A 21106-nucleotide genomic window follows, 5' to 3' on the forward strand; every position below is an offset into this window, starting at 1 on the left:
ATTGCCATAGCAGAGGTCAAAATATTTCCCATTGCATCTGTCACTCTGTGGAGAGTTGTGTGTGGAAAAAGGCTTATAGACAGCATACTAGAACAATTACATATCCATTAAAATCCTTACTTTGCAGTATCCTGTGCATCAAAATCTGTCTTTAAATACCCTTTTTCTTTTAGGAGACATCACTATTTTCAGACAGTCCTCGATGTACATTCAAATGTATACGACCTTCGGGCTGGAACTTGTAGTTCAAACCTCACCTGTGTTCCAAGCCTATGTGAAAGTTGGATCACAATTCAAAGGCAGAACCCTAGGTAAGAAATCTAGTCCCCAAGTGAAGGATAAAATATGGGCAGTGTAGATTTGAAAGCTTAGTGCTCATCCTTCAAGAAATAAACTTTTGCCTCTGGATTCAAAGAAAAAAAAATCTGCATTGGAAAACCAATGTGCTAAGAATCTGTTTTTTATTAATAACTTTAAAATTAATCAAAGAAATTAGATGGGTGACGTCTTTCATGTGCAATATAATACTGTTCTTCCTGTCTTACGTGTGCCTTTTTCAATATGCACTTTACTATACCATGAAGGGGCAATTAATTAGTCTGTGTGGTCTCAAGATCTTGGAGTGCACTGTTCTTTGAATGCAGTGCATGATGACTGTAAATATAATGAGCCTGAGAATCTAAAAACTTCTCAGCTGATAACGACCAGATGAAGATGTTTATATTTATTGCACAGCAACTTTAGCCACAAAGGCATATCTTATGTTCTAATTATCTGTAAGGAACTATGGGAAGGCTTTAGCTTTTTAAAAAGTCTAAACGTATATTCTTTGCCATTACGGATTTTATATACATAAGAAAACGTATAACTGCAGAAGTATTTCATGGCCTTTCTCTTTAAATTATTTAAAACCACTGAAAATGCCATTTCTTCTGAAAACAAGACAAACACTTCTGTATGAATTTGTCACTGAATATAAGTGGACAATCTTACCTTGAGAAAGCAGAGGCTCAGTGACCAAATATAATCAAGATTTTCTGGCTGTTTGACCTGTAGTATTCATTGACACTCCATGTAGAACTTTTGAATGAGTGTTTTCACTGTTAGAGAATGGAACATAGACCATTGTGTACATATTCTTTAATTTTCAGCCATTTCTTGCATTTCTGATATCATTAGGTTTGTGTGGCAATTACAATGGAGACACTACAGATGACTTCTTGACTAGCATGGATATCACCGAAGGGACAGCCTCCCTGTTTGTAGATTCCTGGAGGGCGGGAAATTGCCATCCTGCTTTAGAGAGAGATACTGACCCTTGTGCTTTGAGTCAACTCAACAGTAAGTAGATGAACCTGTTGTAACTGATCTCTCCATCTAGCTTTGTCTGGTACTTCCATAAGCCCATACCAAGGGAATGAGAGAGTGTGTGCGAGAAGCAGAGACTGAGACAATTGAACATCACAAATTCTGTAAGCAACAAGACATTTTTGTTTTCTGGTATGTATATCTAGTGAAAGATGATCGGATTCCATTCTAGAGATCTGGGATTGACATGCTGAATGAGAAGGTTTTGGTCATATTTCCAGTAAAATTATTATGTCCATGGATGTCTTAGACCTATTCAGCAGTGCTGTGACTGAAATCCAGGCTTCGCCTTCTCGGGTCTCCATTGCTATTGCTCTTAAAACAAAACAAAACAAAACAAAACAAAACAAAACAAAACAAAACAAAACGCCCTACTGAGCTGTTTGAACAAAAGTGCTAACAAGCTAAAGAGGTTGTCCTTTTGATCAGTCCATCATTGCCAAAAGCCCAGCTAGAGTAATGTGTCCAGGTTTTTAAATTTATTTTTCATTTTTTCATTTCCTTTTCCTAACGTTCTCTGTTTAATGTCCGTGATTTACTCTCATTAGAGATATCTGCTGAGACTCATTGTTCCATTCTTACTAAGAAGGGTACAGTGTTCGAGAAATGCCATGCTGTGGTTAACCCTATTTCTTTCTACAAGGTAGGTAATTATGACAGATGGTGTACAGAGGGAGTCCAAATATGAACCAGAATGTACTCATGTACAGTATCACATTCATTTTCATCAGCAATGCATAGAAGCTAAGGAACAAGTGTGATTTTGAAATTTTATCTCCACCACACTAAAAGTCTGTTTGTTCACAGGCACCAGTTCCATTCCTATAAATCAGATAATACTTTTGCTCATGCTGCAGTTCTCCATGTCAACAACTTTAGCTATGCAAAGTACTGATTTTCCCATGTACATAACTGATATCATTATATTTGCCAATCTCCACAACACATTTTGAAACCTAAAAATGAAGAACAACAAATAAACAAAGGCACTTTTTAGGAACTAAGCATATTTTATTCATGTCAATCAGGCAATTAATCTGATCTTTTAAATCTGTTTTAGTTAGTGCATAATATGTATTTTGTATTACTTAACTCTGCAATTCAGCATGTTTAGCACTTCCAAATGTCTGCTCACCAGTAAAAGAGTACTCTCCATGTATTGGGTTTCAGAGATGTGTCTACCAAGCCTGTAATTATGAAGAGACCTTTCCTTATATTTGTTCTGCTCTGGGATCATATGCACGAACATGCAGTTCAATGGGTTTAATCCTTGAACACTGGAGAAACAGTATGGACAATTGTAGTAAGTAACTGAACCAGCTCTTAATAGTGTGCCGTCAAATGAATACATGCATACAGGTCTATCTGTTTCCATTGAGAATATTCCCATGTTTGACTCACCTATGACAAAACTATGTAAGAGCAAGAACATACTTTAAAACTGCTTGTCAGACATTAGAAAATAACTACTTATTGCTCAAGTAGGTCAACCAGTAGGTATAAAAGCTGTATTCCCAGCAGCTGCTGACTTCACAGATGCATCATAACACAACAAAAACCCCATAAATTATAAAGCAGTATTCTAAACACTGTCCAAATTATCTTAAGAGTAATGTGGAAAGTGGTGAACAGAAAGAGGTGGAAAGCAAAAATGGGATAACAGATATCCAACTTTTGAATAACTTTCTAGTCTGTTTCAGAAAAGGATTGTTATTTTAAGACCACAGGAAAAATATTAATCATATGGTTAAGGTGAGCATGTGGATACTTCCAGGATTTGATAATTAAGTGATGGAATAGACAGATAAATAAATCTATACTGCACCATATGGTGAGAAAGGACTAGGAAAAACTCTGGCTGCAGATGTGATTTTGCTGTTATGCAACTTAGACACCGGCACAGCTTTCAGAGTTACTCAAAAATACATCAGTATTTCCGCAAAGCTTCTCTTCGCATTATCTTATTCCAAGATACACACAGAAGCAATAAAATACTTAAACTACATAAAACTTCCAAAGAGCTACACAGTTAGTGTTAAGCCCTGATCTGCAATATTTTTTGCTAGAGCTCCACATCCACAGGAGGAGAAGCAATAGGAAGCACTAAGCATTGAATGTGTTGACACAGTATATGCAACACATTCTGAGCACAGTTACCTTTCACAATTAAGAGGATAAGTAAATGAAGTTTAACATATACTCTCTTGTCTTGTTTCACAGCCATTGCTTGTACTGGCAATCAAACATTCAGCTACAACACTCAGGCATGTGACAGGACATGCTTGTCACTCTCCAACCGGGCCCTGGAATGTCATCCAACTGACATCCCTATTGAAGGCTGCCATTGTCCTGTAGGAATGTACTTGAACCACAAGAATGAGTGTGTACGTAAATCTCATTGTCCATGCTATTTAGAAGACAGAAAGTACATCTTGCCTGACCAGTCAACAATAACTGGTGGGATTACCTGGTAAGTGTGTCACATTTAAAGATTAACAAACTGAAAATTGAGATGAGGGATCTTCACGTGGCTCTGTTGTGTGTTAATGGCAGTTAAGCAGGTAAGCACCAAGCAGCTGCTTGCTCATCCCACTTCAGCTGGATGTGAAAGGTAATCAAAAGGGCAAAAGCAAGAAAACTAATGGGTCAAGATAAGGACAGTTTAATAATTTTATTATTAATAAGCAAAAATGAGCTTATTTAATAAGCAAAGTGTCAAGCACAATTAAAGCTATGTAATAGATTTATTTACTACTTCCAGTCAGTAAGCAGATGTTTAGACATTACCAGAAAGCACGACTTTGTCATGCATAATGCTTTCTTGGAAGGACAAGTGATGTAACTTCGAACATCCCTCCTTCTTTACCCGAGCTTTTATTGCTGAGCATGATGTTGTAGAGTATGGAACACCTCTTTGGTCAGTTGGGGTCAGCTGTCCTGGCCGTGTCCCCTCCCACCTTCTTGTGTACTCCCAGCTTACTGTCAGGGCAACTTGAAAAGCAGAGAAGGCCTTGACACTGTTCAGCAATAGTTAAAATGTCATGTTATCAACACTGTTTTGGTCACAAATCCAGAACTTAGCACCACCTAGCTGCTACAAGAAAATTAACTCCATTCCAGCCAAAACCTGTACAGTGTCCTGTACTTTTAATAGCCAAGGTTTATTTTTAAGACATCTTTTTTCCCTTTCCTAAAATACAAGGATTCTTAAACTAAAAAAAAAAAAAAGTATTTGGCTTACCTTAAGCTCGAAAACATTAAGGAAAAACTTAGAAAAGAATAGGTGAGATCTGATTATTCCTTGTAGGAGAATTTGCCAACAGCATCTGGACAGCTGTATACAAGAATAACTTGATAGACTGTCATAGTAGTGAAAGGCTTAGTATTCACTTTTAAAACTGATGGTATTGTATGCTACAAAAAAATGAAGACAGGCAAGTTGACTCACATTCCATTTTGAAGGATGGGGAGGAGTTAGTAACATTTCCAGTGGTGAGAAACATGATACTATTTTGAAAAAAAAAAAAAAAAATCTTAGGAGAGAATTGCGTTGACATTCCTTATTGGTTTTTTGTTTGGTTTGGTTTTATTTTTTGGTTTTTCTTTGTTTGTTTGTTTGTTTTTCCCTAGCTACTGCGTTAATGGGAGGCTAAGTTGCACAGGCAAACCTCAAAATCCTGCAGGTATGGGTCTGATTTGGCTTACTTAAAAAAAATACTATTTTTCCCTGTGTTGTAAAATTACTCCTTCACAATTTCTCAAATGTTTGTTTTTCTTCCTTTTTCCTAGAAAGCTGCAAAGCTCCTAAGAAATTTGTGTCATGTTCTGACAGTTTAGACAACAAATATGGAGCCGCCTGTGCCCCTACCTGTCAGATGTTGGCTACTGGAATTGAATGTGTAAGTTTGACAGTTCTGGAATATTTATCCTCTTGAGAGAAGAATGTTCTAGTTGTTACCTGGAACTTGACTCTAGTGAAATGAAAGGAGATATTTCTGCTAACATGATGCAGGTAAACATCAGTCTTCTTTCCACAGAGTGTGGACACTAAAAATTTACACATATTCAAGAAGTGATTAAAGGAATTAAATCACATGAATTAATGAATTAAATTACATTAAATGAATAAACTAAAAATACACTAACGATTCTTAACTACATGGCTATCACCTCTGGCTCGGGTACTCCATAAGTTGCATACCGCTGGAAACTGATAGAATACATGGTTTATGCTTCCTGTTGAATAATTTCCCTGGTGATGGACATAGGATACTAGGTGGACTTCTGGTCTGTCCTGATAGGGCTTTCTTACACCGTTATGTTAAGGGAACAGACTAACTAGAAAAATTGTAATAAGCTTCCTTGATACAAAGGAACTTCTGTTGTACTCTATCTGGAAGACTGGTAGCAATGAAAGATACATTTTTCAGAGTCTTCAAGTGCATTAAATGTCTCACACAACAGGTATATCTTACAACTTCGGTGAAACTAGTTCGGTTAGTATGAAGAAAACCACATAACTGAAATCAAGTAAAAAACAGAAGTTATCATAGGTTCACTCTTGACACCATTTGCATACAAGAAAAAAACTTATCTCATGTTTCTTTTCATTTCACAATCTGTTGATCTTCATCAGATACCTACTAAGTGTGAATCAGGCTGCATCTGTGCTGATGGGCTATATGAAAATCTCGATGGCAGGTGTGTTCCAGCTGAGGACTGTCCATGTGAATATGGTGGTCTTGCATATGGAAAAGGTGAACAGATCCAAACTGAGTGCGAGATCTGGTAAGTATCACACAGTTTTCCATTGTGGAACCTCTGTTTCACTAAACTGTACGGCTACATAACAAAAGCATTTAGTTCACAAGAAAGTAGGAAATGGCAGCAGCTGAATGGAAGACAAAGCACAGAGTTGATAAAAAGAAGCTTAACACTTGATGAAATAGCAAGTGTAACGATATAAAAGAGTCATGGTACTGGCTTCAGGGATAATTTCTGCCATATGAATGTCCAGGAATAAGGGCATCCAGTAGGGTCTGTAACTGTAAACTACATAAAGTCAAGGATTAACAGCTTCACCTAAATAACAAGACAAAATATTCCTTATTTTCTGTAGATAAAGGCAAACATGCCCTTCACTCTCACTCCCCTGTTTGTTTCCATCTCTTTAGCAGCATTCTCAAAGTACTTTATTGCCTTTTCAGTTACTAATCTAGTATTAAAAAAACACCACTACCACCCAAACTACGCAGAACAGTGACATCTATTCTCATTAAGAGCAAATAAATTAGTTTCATACACTTCTTTTTATGAAAAAAGAAAGCAGAAATGACTTAAGATTTCCTCATTGTGATTCAATTTTCTAGGCAGTCCATAACTTTCAGTTATGGTTCTTAAAATAATTGTAACTTGGTCTCAGTATACACAAGTCAACTAAATGAACATCGTATCTATAAAAGTGCATGTATATAAAAAGAGCAGGTTAAGATGGCATTTCTTTGAAATCTAGTAATGATTTCTCTTCTCACTCCTAGTACTTGCACAAAAGGCAAATGGAAATGTGCTCAGAAATCAAAGTGTTCCTCAACCTGCAATCTGTATGGAGAAGGCCACATCACCACTTTTGATGGACAACGTTTTGTGTTTGATGGCAACTGTGAATACATATTAGCTATGGTAATCTGCTTCTTACTGCTTATTTTGGCACTCTTTTAGCATTAAGAAATACCTTGATTTAAATGGCTAATGAAAATATGCTAGGGTACATCTATAACTAATAGAGCACTTAGAATTTTTGTAAACAATGTGGTTTTTATAAACAATGTGGTTTTTATATTTTCTGCTTATTTCAATACTTAAGATGAAAAGACTCTCAAAACACAGTTTTTTTCATGCAATTACAACCAATTTTAGATTGAACAATATGTATAAATAACCTTTGATAAGTACATATTCTGTACCAGCCAACTATATCTTTTAGGGAAGTGATGTCAGTTTGACTACCAATCACAGGTCATCACCTCCCAAACCAGGCAGAATCAGAGTCATGACATGTTTAAGCTTTCTTTATGCTTTAAAGTTTTAGGTTGGAAGACTCCAGATATTAAGTCTATTGGAGTTTTGTGCCTTGTTGTTGTTTGTTTTGTTGGTGTTTTGTTGGTTTTGTTTGTTGTTTGTTTTGCTGTGTTGGTGTTCTGGGGTTGTTGTTTGTTTGTTTGTTTGTTTGCTTGTTTTTAGGATGGTTGCAGTGTTAATAGACCTGTTTCCTCTTTCAAAATTGTTACTGAGAATGTCATCTGTGGGAAAACAGGGGTTACGTGCTCCAGATCCATCAGCATTTACTTTGGGGTAAGATCTTCATCCTGCTGTTATCCAGATGAATAGCTGTTTCAAGCCCATATTTTCTTCCCTTTTGGAAGCTTTAGCTGTGTGTTTCAAGTAATCTCTTGCAAGTGAAATTTTAAACCTAGAGTTTCAGCTTTAGTAGGAATTGCCATTTTTTTCCCAAATTCTCATATCAACATTTCAGTCCCCAAACTTCTTGCCTATGTAGAAGATATAGAATTTTGAACTTTACTGACTCAGCAGTGAATTGGCCAGTCAAAAGATACTGATTTCCCACCCTGACAAACTCAGGAAAACGATAGTACAAAATTGAGGAATTCTCATCATGGATGATGAGCAAAACCTCTCCAGATTTCCCTAAGTCCAGGTAATACATGCAATTCAAAATATATCCAGATCTTACCTGAGATATACCCGTGAAACTACAGCAACGAGCAGTTACCATCATTTCCGCTGCTGTGTAACAGTTTCCAAAATTGGGTAAGTTTTACTGTTCTCAGTTCTATAAGACAGTAATGTTGGGCAGCATCGGATCACCTAAGACTCCTCCATTATCTGACAGAGAGAAGATTATGTGCAGCTGAGATTTTGTCCCAAGGAACAGTCGGTACATGCAGTATACATTTGCTACATTACTGACTAAATACCGGCAGTTTCAGCTGGTCAGTGCTGTGGTGAAAAAGTTTGTTTACTTAGGATCGCGTTTCATAAATGCATGCTTCAGACAAACCTTTTGGTTTGTCATACTTCCTCCACTCTGCTGGACACATGTAGATAATTATATTTTTGTTTACCTTGAAGATTTGCATATGCATATAAATAATGCCAAGGGAGTAAAAAAGCCATTAGAATAGAATCATAGAATAGAATAAAATCATAGAATGGTTTGGGTTGAAAGGGATCTTTGAAGGTCATCTAGTCCAACCTCCCTGCAATGAGCAGGGACATCTTCAGCTACACCAGGTTGCTCAGAGCCCCATCCAGCCTGACCTTGAATGTTCCCAGGGATGGGGCATATACCACCTCTCTCCACAACCTCCTCCAGTGCTTCACCACCCTTGTCATAAAAAGTTTCTTCCTTATATCAATACTGAATCTACCATCCCTCAGTTTAAAACCATTACCTCTTGTACTATTGCTACAGGCCCTACTAAAAAGTCTGTCCTCTTCTTTCTTATAAGCTCCCTATAAGTATTGAAAGGCTGCCAGTGAGGTATCCCTTAAGCCTTCTCCAGGCTGAACAACCCCAGCTCTCTCAACGTGTCCTCATAGGAGAGGTGTTCCATCTTGGTGGCCCTCCTTTGGACCTTCTCCAACAGGTCTATGTCTTTCGTGTACTGAGGGCTCCATAGCTGGATGCTGTACTCTAGGTGAGCTCTCCCCAGAGACAAATGCACATTGCCAGGTCATGTCCAGTCTTTCATCCATCAGTAACCCCAAGTCCTTCTCCACATGGCTGCTCTCAATCCCATAATTCCCCAGCCTATACTTATACTGGGAGATGTCCTGGCTCAGGTGCAGGACCCTGCACTTGGCCTTGTTGAACCTCATGAGATTTACATGGGCCCACTTCTTGAGCTTGTCCAGGTCCCTCCGAATGGCATCCCATCCCTTGGGCATGTCAATTGCATCACTCAGTTTGGTGTCATCTGCAAATTTGCTGAGGGTGCACTCACTCCCTCTGTGTTATTGATTTAGATACTAAACAGCACTGGTCCCAATATGGACCCCTGAGGGACATCCCTTGTCACTGATCTCCATCCAGACATTGGGCCATTGACCACTAACCTCTGAAAGCGACCATCCAGCCAATTCTTCATCCACTGAACAGCCCATCCATTAAATTCATATCTCTCCCATTTAGAGACAAGGATTTGTGGGGGGACTGTGTCAAAGGTCTTACAGAATTCCAGATAGGCAACATTCATAGCTCTTCCTTTGTCCACTGATAAAGTTGCTCCATCATAGAAAGCTAATAGGTTTGTCAGGCAGGACTTGTCCTTGGTGAAGCCATGCTGATTGTCTCAACTCACCTCCCTGTCCTCCATGTGCTTTAAGAAGTGAGGCTGACAGTCTGGTAGTTTCCAGGGTCCTCCTTCCTACTCTTTCTAAAAAAGGGTGCACTGTTTTCCTTTCCCCAGTCTCTGGGGACTTCACCCAACTGCTATGGCTTTTCAAAAGTAAGTGGGAATACCAAGACAGTCTGTAGTGGCACAGCATCTGATCTTCAGAGATGTGACACTGAGTAAAGAAAATACTGAAACTTGATAAATTATAACATCCAGATAAATTTTCTTTCAGAATTTGACATTAATACTGCGAGATGAAACCTTCACTGTTTCTGGAGAAAACCCTGGAGTACGATATAATGTGAAAAATAATGCCCTTCACCTGATGTTTGATATCATTATCCCAGGAAAATACAACATGACCCTTATCTGGAATAAGCACATGAACTTCTTCATCAAGATCTCCAGAGAAACACAGGTATTGCAGAAGAACTTGCTCAGTAAACTGTCCTTCAACAGAGATTGAATAACACAATTGATGTTGGTTGCCTTGACTCTCTATGATAGAAAAGGTTTTTCAGAGGTGCTACTAGCAATTCCTTTTCATAATTTTCTTCAAAATGGCAGAGATTTTCACTAGAGACTGACTTTTAAGTGATTACCCCACTGCATTCAGGAAATTTTTAAGCGAAGTTCTTGTATTTTATACAACTGCACGGTGGAATTTGACCTCTAAATGATGACAGTTTACAGTTCAGAGGAGAAACACATTCATCCATTGATGAAAAGAACCTCATTCACAAGACACTAAGAATGTGTGAGAGTACTTGTAGATCACATACATTACTATAGCACAAGAAACTGTAAGTAATCAAAAGGGAAGTTAATTGTAACTTGCTGAATTGACATTGCAGCTTTCATTTGATCTAGGAAACTATATGTGGTTTGTGTGGGAACTATAATGGCAACATGAAAGATGATTTTGAAACTCGAAGCAAATATGTGGCATCAAATGAACTGGAATTTGTCAATTCTTGGAAAGAGAACCCTCTCTGCGGAGATGTATACTTTGTAGTGGACCCCTGTAGCAAGAACCCTTATCGTAAAGCATGGGCAGAAAAGACATGTTCCATCATCAACAGCCAAGTCTTTTCTGCCTGTCACAATAAGGTAAGAATTGATTTGGTCTTCTTTTTCTTTATAGGCATAATCTGTATTCTTCCTAAATGCTCACACACTGACACTTAATTTTCTCTTCCCCAAAATGTTTTAATAAAATATATTAAAAATATTTATGGCTATATTTTAATAAAAAATATTTTAAAGGTTTAATGGCTCTCATTTCTGTTAATCTACATCATTTCACATTTGCACTTCCCTAGTCTTTTTGTAAGCACAAAAGCTAAGTATTAGCATTAACTGATTAGTTAAAAATATCAGAGTGAAAAAAAAATAATATTTAAGTATCAGAAATTAGTCAGTCTGTTGATGATGCTGGATACTGACTAATGAACTATTTACCCTTTTGAAACCATTTAGCGTTAGTTAGAAAAACAAATGAGAAGTCTGAAAACCCTTGTTCTCATCAGTAAATCAACAGCATTACTTAGAAGATGCAGATCAGCCCAAGAGCAAGATATCATCAACCCCCTCCATTTGTTTTAAGTTGCCCACTTTGTGGAAATTAAAATATTGCAAAGTTCATCAAAGCCAGGCCTTCTGAAGGAAAATCTCCGTCTTCAGGAAGTGAAAACAAGTGAGAAATGTAGATAATGTTGCAGTGCTCATGCATATCCCTGGAGGGTGTACAGCTGGTGAATTTACACACTTGTACCTGAATGGATGGCAGTGTGTTGGGAATTTTTAGCTGACTATACATAATATGTTCAGCATTAGTATGAATTTAGAAATACATATCTGGCAAAACACCATCAGTTTCTATTGTTGATGTGAAGACACCTACGTTCTTACTAAAAAGATTTCTCTGAAGAGGATCGTAATTACTTTGACAAGTATTTAGAGGAAATACTAGTTAGTCTCAGTGGACCACATAGTCTTTAGCACAGAGAAAAAGACCTTCTTAACAAATAGGCACAAAAGAATCCTAGAAAACTTATTGCTTCATTTTCCAATGCAGGTGAATCGTATGCCCTATTATGAGGCCTGTGTTCGAGACTCTTGTGGTTGTGACATTGGAGGGGACTGTGAATGCATGTGCGATGCCATTGCAGTATATGCCATGGCGTGCTTAGATAAAGGTATCTGCATTGACTGGAGGACCCCTGAGTTCTGTCGTAAGTTTCTTTAAGCTCTCTTTAAACTGGTTTAAGGGATTATTATTGTTATTGTGTGTATATTAATATGGCAACATAAGTAATTGCTTAATAGGTACCTCCTAAGTTGCCTTTTCTCTATGGGCATATAATCAGCTGAGTTTTGAAATCTGTAGTTTTCATTTGTGCTAAATTAACCAAAAAACGATCTCTCTTTTTACCATGGAGTAATGAGAGAGAAAATAACGTGGTCACAGAAGGTAGGCTGTTTCTTCTGCTGCCACTGTACAGTGAACTCTTCTTCAGCAGAGGGAGTAATTGGTAAAAAAATATGTTTCATTTCAGCTATGGTGAATCCACCTTCTGTCTGGATGTCAAGGAAACAAAGACAGCTGTGTTGGCTGGAACACTTTAAAACAAAAAAAAGATATCAAAGTGTTTCAGAACACTGTATATGGTGGAAAAATAAAGAGGATGAGTGTGTTATAAATCAATGTTAGAGCTGTCATTTGATGGTTTCTTTTCAACATGTCACTGTATTATGCATTCAAAATTGTGGAAATGTCTGCTTAGTGTATCTACAGAAAAAGAAACTGACTTCACCGGAGAATCAGAAGTTATTATAAAAACTTCAGTGAAAAAACTTTTTATTCCAACTCTTTATTAATTTTGTCCTCTCTTTAGCCCTTTGAAAATCACATTAATTTGAAAAATTCTGATTTCTGTCTTGCTTTTACCTTTTTTAGCTGTCTATTGTGAATATTACAATTCTCATCAAAAAATAGGAAGTGGTAATGCTTACTCCTATGGCTACAACAATGGCAACTGCACCTGGCATTACAGGCCTTGTAATTGTCCAAATCAAAACTACAAATATGTCAACATTGAAGGTAAAAAGCTATGCTAGTGTAAACCAGGAAACAGTAACATAGTAATTATTTTCAGTGCTGTCTTTTAAATCAGTGATATCACAGTTAAATACTATTCTAATTGATGCTATCTTTGAAGAAGTTTTGCTGATCTTTACCTAATTACTACTGTTTTAAATACATAATCAACTCAGTACCTGTACCATATCTAGCTTTATACTGAGCTCAGCCTATCTTAAAGGGAAATTCTCTTGCACCAAATCATATGAATACACTGTACTTAGGTAAGAAAACGTGGAGAGAGCAGTTAATATTTTATTAGGCAAATGGATATATAGTTGGAGAAACAAAAAAACAAATACTACAAAGGCGGAACCTTCTTCTGAGGATGATATTGGAAATGTTTGCCTGAATAGATGATGTTTCAATTGGATTTCTTTTAATAAAAGAAACGTAAGATGTTATAAATAGTATAAATTAAATGCTGTCCTCAAGAAATGTAAAACAAACTTATCTTCCCCTTTCTTCAGGCTGTTACAACTGCTCTCATGATGAATACTTCGACTATGAGAAAGAAAGATGCATGCCATGTGGTAAGCAGCACCTTGTATGCTCATCCTCTTTCTCTACAGTAACTGGAAATCACAACTAAAACATTTGTGTGTTCTCAAGTAAGGTATTTTTCTTAGTAACCTCTCAATTAATGAGTGCTGATCCAAACATAACTTTCCTTCAAAATAACCCTATTACTGTACTGCTAGCATGTAAACCATGGTAAATAAAGGAATAAAAATAACTAATTAAAAGAAGGATTAGGGTATGGAATGTGATAATACAGAAGCTGGATGACTCTGAGTGATTTTAGTTAGCAACAAGAAAAGTTGTATCTATTCTAACTGTGAATACTTTTCAAAATGTGGGTATTCCTGAAGGTGCATCAGTGTGAGGGGCTACCCCAGCAGAAGCACGTGTCTCATATATTCAGCATCTCTCATAAAAAAAAAGGGAACACATAGAAGAGGATCAGAACTAGCTAATGTACTCTACTTAGTAAATCTCTTTTTAGATATTTTTTTGAAGTATTTTAACTTGAGGTTTGTTACCATATGGTTTATTTATATACAAACTTATTAAATAATGTTTTGGATAGAATCTAGCTGCACAGATTGGATTTGCATGCAGACAGAAAAAAAAGTCAGGGACAATTTTTCTCATGGTACAGAATTCTAATCTGTGTAACCAGGATCTCAGCTAATGACCTCATCTACATTAAAAAAACATGCTTCCATTAACCCTGGAAAATGAGGTGTCCTTAAGCATAAAAATCATAAGAAACACAGCAGAAACTTTGTTGTGTTCAATGTAATTATGAGATAATTTGTCATTGTTTAAGTCCTTTCATGTGAAGTATACCACCAAAATATGTAATTTTAAGCATTTTCAGGAGTGTCTCATTACTATAGCACAATCCTTTTAATCCAATCTGAAATTTGCCTTATATGGAATATTTTAATATGCTTTCATTCAAAAACTTAACCTGTTTTACCTTTACACAACAGGAGAGGAAAGTACTAGTGCCACACCTGAAGTATTTTCACCTTCAACAGGTTAGTTCACATAGTTGACCAAGCTAGTACTTACACACTGATATATGTCCTGATACGTGTTTATGACGTAAGCAATATTCTTTTTTACCTGAGGTAGTGGTATCACCAGTTTCACGTGCATAAGATGCAATGAGGAAAAGTAACTTGGTATCACAATTATAATGAAAATTTTCCCAGAAATATTTGTTAGACAGCTTAAGAAAAAAACATAGTGAGAAAACAGTGTTTCCTGAGTATACCTAGGCACTTCCAGATACCAGTAATGAAATATCTCTGTTATTGAATGAGGACTTCTGTCACATCTCTGATGAATGTTGGGATTGAGCACACCCTCAGAAAATTTGCAGATGACACCAAACTGACTGGTGTGGTTGACATGACTGAAGGATGGGATGCCATTCAGAAGGACCTGAACAAGCTCAAGAAGTGGGCCCATGTGAATCTCTTAAGGTTCAACAAGGCCAAAGTGCAAGGCTCTGCACCTGGGTCAGAGCATCACCCAGTATCAATACAGGTTGTGAGGGACTGAGAGCATCCCTGTGGAGAAGGACTTGGGGGTACTGGTGCATGAAAGTTTGGACATGACCTGGCAAGGTGTATTTGTTGCCCAGAAGGCCAATGGTACCTTGGGTTGCATCAAAAGGAGTGTGGTTAGCAGGTCAAAGGAGGTAATTTTGCCCCTCTGCTCCACTCTGGGGAGAGCTCACCTGGACTACAGCATCCAGCTCTGGAGCCCTTAGAACAGGAAAGACGTAGACCTGTTGGAGAGGGTCCAGAGAAGGGCCGTGAAGATCAAAGGGATGGAACACCTCTCCTATGAGGACAGGTTGAGAGAGTTGGCATTGTTCAGCCTGGAGAAGAGAACGCTTAAAGGAGACCTCATTACAGCCTTTCAGTACTTATAGGGAGCTTATAAGAAAGAAGACGACAGATTTTTTAGTAGGGCCTGTAGCAATAGGACAAGAGGTAATGGTTTTAAACTAAAAGAGGTTAGATTCAGTATAGATATAAGGAAGAAACTTTTCATGATGAGGGTGATGAAACACTGGAAGAGGTTGTGGAGAGAGGTGGTAGATGCCCCATCCCTGGGAACATTCAAGGTCAGGCTGGATGGGGCTCTGAGCAACCTGATGTAGCTGAAGATGTCCCTGCTCATTGCAGGGGAGTTGGACTAGATGACAGATGGTACTGGAAAAACTTCACACTGTTGGCTGTGTGAATAATAAAATACAATTCCATCTCTGCTGTTATGCAGAAGTATTTATGCCAAATTCACTTTAAAGTGAAGAAAAATGTATAAAACTTCTGCAAGAATTCCTGTTCAATGTTTTCACTGCACGTAGTAGTAAAGGAATAGATGGATAACTTCTTAAATGTTTCATCTAAAAGTAAAGTAATGGTTTTTAATAGTAGTTACTACTAATAGTTACTAAGACTGTTTTTACCTCAGAAATATTTTTCAATTTGTATAGATGTATTATAAATAGATTATTAAGAATTATTTCTTATCCCTTAATTTTGGGTTTTTTTGCTCTTAGTAACAACTGTGCAGCCTAAAGTAATGAGAAGCTCTACCACAAGTACCCTATCAACAGTACCTAGTAGTTCTTCTTCTGCAACTGCTGTATCAACTAAGACTACAAATCCAACAATAACCTCAAGAATCACAGTTCCACGAACTTCATCAGCATCACATCCTGTCACAATAAAGTCAACAACTGGTAGGTTTTTAGTGTTACTATCTAAAATAAATTTTAGTAAGCCCACTCTATACCTAGTTGTGATAGCACTCTACCAGGAAAGCATCGCAAGCTGGCTTAACATCCAGACATAAGACTCCAAATCACGAAGAAGGCTTCCATAAAGGAGTTTGTAAACCACAAATGCTCAGAAGTATAGATCAAAGTTGCATGGAAAGAGGAAGGATATAGACACTACATTAAAAATAAGACCAAAACTCACTTGTGTGACTCACCTGAGAAGCACATTTGAAGTTCTATAAGCAGTGAGCCAGCTCAGCTCCAGTTGGATTTATTAGGTCAGCTTCAGCCTCCTCTCCACAACTGATTCAGTTATGCAGTCATATACAAGGAGCACCCAACCTAGTAACTCTGAATAACGTAAGCAGACACCAAAGCAGAATCACACAGGTATCAGTGCAGCAGCTTTGTCTAGGATTCTAGAGTCCTGCTCTCAGGAGGACGACTCCTCTAGCACAAATTACTTTCTGATTCTATGGCTTGTGGAGACTCATAACAATACGAAGTTTCCCATCAACATGCACTTCAACTAATAAGCCATCCAGGACCCAGGCTATCAGGAAAAGCAGAGTCAAAAAGGGGTCCCACAGGAGTCAAAACACAGCTTCAAAGGCTGCCATTATGACAGACAACTTTTGCACTGGCACAAGGCAAGTCCTACAGTATGATGTTATTTAGCTTTGTAAGACAAATTACGGAAAGCTGAAACTGTGGTTGATTTGGAAGGCAGAAAGGGTTTTCAGGTATTGGAACAGGCTGCTCAGGAAAGTGATAGAATCACCATCCCTGGTGGTTTTTAAAAGATGTGTAGATTAATTTCCTAGGGGCATGCTTTAGTGGTGGACTTGACAGTGTTAAAGTAATTGTTGGAGTTGATGATCTTATAGGTCTTTTCCAACCAAAATGATTCTACGACTCTTAGAAAAATTATATCAAAATATCAAATACAGGAAAAAATACAGAAAATTCAAACAAAGATAGATACTAGACAAAAGAAAACAAATCGAGGTAGAGAAAGATTTGCAAACTTATGAGAACATGAATGCTATCAATTACACAGAAAATATTCAGAAGTTCAAGGGTGAAAAGTGGATCTATGGAATATGGGTAGCTTTTCATAATTTACCTATTTTCAATTATGAAATTAATTGATTACTCACATTATATTATTTACCTTTACTCTGAAAGAACATACTACATTAATTTTTACCACATCAAACATGACTTCCAACATCACTACTCCTTCCATAACTACCTCAATAAAAAGAACCATGGCCACTAAACCAAAGCCTAGACCTGTTGTCTCATCAACCACTGCTTCAGAGATAGAAAAAGTAAGGCTCACCACACCACCCTTTTAGACCACTTTCAAAAATGAAATTACAACCACCTCAATACCTACTCAAGCTACAGCTCATATCACAACTTTCAGCAAGCCTAAACAACAGTAGGTAAATATCGCTTTTTCATATCCACCAGGTGAAGCCACTACTCACAAGACAACTGTATTCCTTATAAAAAAAGGTGTCTTAACATCGCAAATAGATAGGAAATGACATGGATAACTGAAGAAGTGTGATAAAAATGGAAATTCGTGTGTTTTGCTGATGGAACAAGCATCTGACATCGAAATATCATCTTAAACTTGAAATCTCTGTTTGAGGCTATATTCCATGCTTCCTCCAAATTTATGCAAAATCTCTCTGTGCTTCAAAGCGAGTTCTTAAAAACACACAGATGGCAGAACGTGTGTTCTTTATTGCCATTGTAACAAATTATCCAAAAAATAAATATTAAAAAAAGGAAATTGCACGTGGGGATGTCAGACAAGGACAGTCTCCTCTGAGGCTGTATTGTAATGTGAATTGCTGAATTGCTAGGTTAGCAACTGACACCAGAGGTTAGGACACTGTGTAGGGGAAAGTCTACTGTAGTAGTAGGGCAGGTGTACACTCTTTCCTAATCTGCATGTCTCACACACTGTACTGTTCGGGTGCACAAATATGGGTCTTTAGCAATTTTTGGGTCTCCTGCCAGCAATTACAGCTTCCTCTAAGGGAGCATCCCAACCCACTTTAACTAGGAACCCTAGAAGCTCTTAATCATTACTAATATCCACTCTTCCTTACTTTACAGAGAGTGAGGCAAGCCAAGCAACAACTCTGCACCACCATGTCCCAGTAGGTAAGAGGGAGCTGAGGAACACCCTTGGCCTAAGACTCTGCTTCACTTACTCCAGCTTTCCCAGAGGATGTTCTTGCCCAGTCTGGAACACCTTGAAGGGGAGACATGCACATCCAGAGAGGCTCTTCTTCCCTCACAAGCTCCAGGAAGAAACAGGGACTGCTGAATTGTCAGAGGGCATCCTTTAGGCCCAGTTCTTGTCCTGTACTTTTTCTAGGGGGAAACCATTGCCCCATTTCTCCCTCTTGTCCAGTAATACTCAGTGTGGTCCAATCCTGCCTTTCTTATGCCCACCCATAACCTGGGGCTTCTGCTTGACAATCACCCACCTCCTTTGCCTTCCCATCTTGCCTTGCCACTCTCAATCAACCTGTGTGTTTCTCTCAGTAGTTGTCACTCAGAGAAGACCAACAAAGGCACCCCTTGTGCAGCATCTCATCACACAGAAAACCACACCTGCCATGTCTGCCAGCAGCACCACTGTCCTGAGAGAGGCCAGCCCCACCAGCATCCCAGAAGTCCCACTGACAAGGATATCTCCAAGCCCCAGCTCTTTATTTACCACCTCCACCTCATCTGCTTCTATCCCTTCCTCAACTGTGTCCTCAACACGGTTGAGACCATCACACCCTGGTAAGGCTCCCTCCTACCCTTCATGCTACTCTCCTTGCTCTTTCCAGGTCCACCATTCTCTCCTAAGCAGCATGTCCCTCATAGGCTTCAGTTTTGGTATTCATTCTCAGTTCCCATTGCCCTTGCCATAGGACTCCTGGGACCCAGGCAGCTCCTGGAACTTCCCTGCACACAACCCTAACAGCATCCTCCTCCCTTGCTGCTTCAGGGGTTTCACTCTGGGGCACAAGCCTTTAGCAGGCTACACATATCCATGAGTTGCTACCCTACAGCTAGCAATCAGAGATAAGCTAACACACACTCCCTCCGCTTAACAGTGGTTCCCCTAGAACACACTGTGGGGTGAACAGAAGGCAGTGAAACTGGAAACTCATCTCCATTTTACACCTCAGGACAGTTTTGGGTGACAGACAGAACACAAGGCATGTTCTCCATCCAATGGATGCCCAGGCTCTGGCACATCCATGAAAAGTGTGGTTCAACAAATGCCACCTCGTTGGCCAGTGCTGAACCTGGGGGAAAAGGGTCACCAGTGGAGGGTGGGAAAGAAGGTGTGCACTCAACTCCAGGCTAAAATTTTCCCATTTAAACCCAGTAGGCTCCACATGCCTGTGCTGTCTTGGTGTTGAACAGGACAACCTCATTTGAGGAAACACCACAAGGTGCTTTGCCTAGAATCCTTCCCAAAACTCAACGATTCTTTTCTCTCATCCCTTTCTTTGTAGCAAGGGAGCCAACCAGAGCTAAGACTCCAACTAGTAAAGTAGTAACAGGTGAGTGCTCTGGTCAGGATAGAGCTAAGAGTCATCCATGACCTATGTCTGTCCCTTCAGTAGACTCAGTTTTCCCATGCATCCTTTCCAGCACAGTCTGCAGAACACAAATGGTAGACTGCCTGTCAACTAATGGAATCGCAAATGAACGTAGACAAACCTCTTTCCCTCTCAAGAGTTCCAGGGGGAAAGAGAGAGACAAATTGCTACAGGACATCCTTCAAAACCATCACCAGTCTGCAATTCTGAGAAGCAGCAGGAAGGGATGGGACAGTTTGGGGGACATAGATCTCTACATCCAGATTTAAAACAATTAAAATAAGTGGGACTTGCTCTTGCCTTTCTTGCCCATACCCTAACACAGGTCATCTACCCCAGAACTACCCATGTGACCAAACTGCTCATCATACCTTGTCACAATAAACTGACCTGTCGTTTCCTCCTGGCAGCCTTCACCCACAAAAAGATAACCATGCCACACATTGTGCTGCCACTGACGACGCAAAAGACCACTGCCAGTGCATCCACAAGTGTCACCTCCAAGACCTCTGTCTCCCAAGAAGCCAGACCTGCCACCAGTACAGAAGTCATGCTGACAAGGATATCAACAAGTCCCAGCTCTCCATCTGCCCCCAGCACCCTGCTAAGCACCTGGTTGCCATCGACTGCCATGTCCACAGTCTCCTCCACCACAGAACCAACCATCAGCCCCAAGCCTACAGCATCCACAACCTCCACAGTTAAAACCAGCCCACTGCCTTCGCCTGCATCTTCCCCCTCTCCAGCTGTGTCTTCTACATGGCTGAGCTCCTCACAACCTGGTAAGGCTCCTTCCTGCCCTTCCCACAGCTTCTGCCTGCTCTTCCCAACTCTCATGTTTTCTTCCTTCCTCTCATTTCTTACATCCTTCCTTTTTTTCTTTAGATCCACACATATCACTCAGACATTGGTTTGCTACTTTTCCTTCACTCCCACTTTCCCACTTCCTTTGGCATTAGCAATTTGGTATGTTCTGCCTTTGGCATGGCCCTGGGAGCAGGTCTCTCTCACAAAGCCTGGCCTGTGTGGAAGAGAGCAGAAGGTGCCCTGTCTTGTTCCTTGCTCCATGTACATTTGGAGAGGCTCCTCCTCCAGGGAGAGGCAGTGGGTGCTTGTATGTTGGAAGGCACCCTTCAGGAGTTGACTTTATTGGCCTTCTGGGTAAAAGTTGGATGGAGAGGCTGAGGGCAGCAGCCAGAGCTGCAATCCTTCCTGTTGCCCAGTGAGTATCATTGCAGCACAG

General features: G+C 39.2%; 1 protein-coding gene across 1 annotated transcript in view; it reads left to right on the forward strand.

Moving 5' to 3' along the window:
- Positions 1-21106, forward strand: part of LOC136102281 (mucin-6) — a 38535-nt gene that overhangs the window by 10520 nt on the left and 6909 nt on the right. Inside the window, exons 12-29 of the mRNA XM_065839258.2 lie at positions 174-311; positions 1180-1341; positions 1917-2011; positions 2539-2671; positions 3589-3838; positions 4999-5051; positions 5158-5267; positions 6005-6156; positions 6906-7047; positions 7609-7719; positions 10018-10203; positions 10656-10895; positions 11863-12019; positions 12745-12888; positions 13398-13460; positions 16034-16195; positions 19777-19824; positions 20274-20645. Coding sequence (XP_065695330.2) covers positions 174-311; positions 1180-1341; positions 1917-2011; positions 2539-2671; positions 3589-3838; positions 4999-5051; positions 5158-5267; positions 6005-6156; positions 6906-7047; positions 7609-7719; positions 10018-10203; positions 10656-10895; positions 11863-12019; positions 12745-12888; positions 13398-13460; positions 16034-16195; positions 19777-19824; positions 20274-20645 — 2718 coding nt within the window. The remainder of the gene's footprint in view (positions 1-173; positions 312-1179; positions 1342-1916; positions 2012-2538; positions 2672-3588; positions 3839-4998; positions 5052-5157; positions 5268-6004; positions 6157-6905; positions 7048-7608; positions 7720-10017; positions 10204-10655; positions 10896-11862; positions 12020-12744; positions 12889-13397; positions 13461-16033; positions 16196-19776; positions 19825-20273; positions 20646-21106) is intronic.

This window comes from Patagioenas fasciata, chromosome 5 (assembly GCF_037038585.1).
Source record: "Patagioenas fasciata isolate bPatFas1 chromosome 5, bPatFas1.hap1, whole genome shotgun sequence".
NCBI classification, from domain to species: domain Eukaryota; kingdom Metazoa; phylum Chordata; class Aves; order Columbiformes; family Columbidae; genus Patagioenas; species Patagioenas fasciata.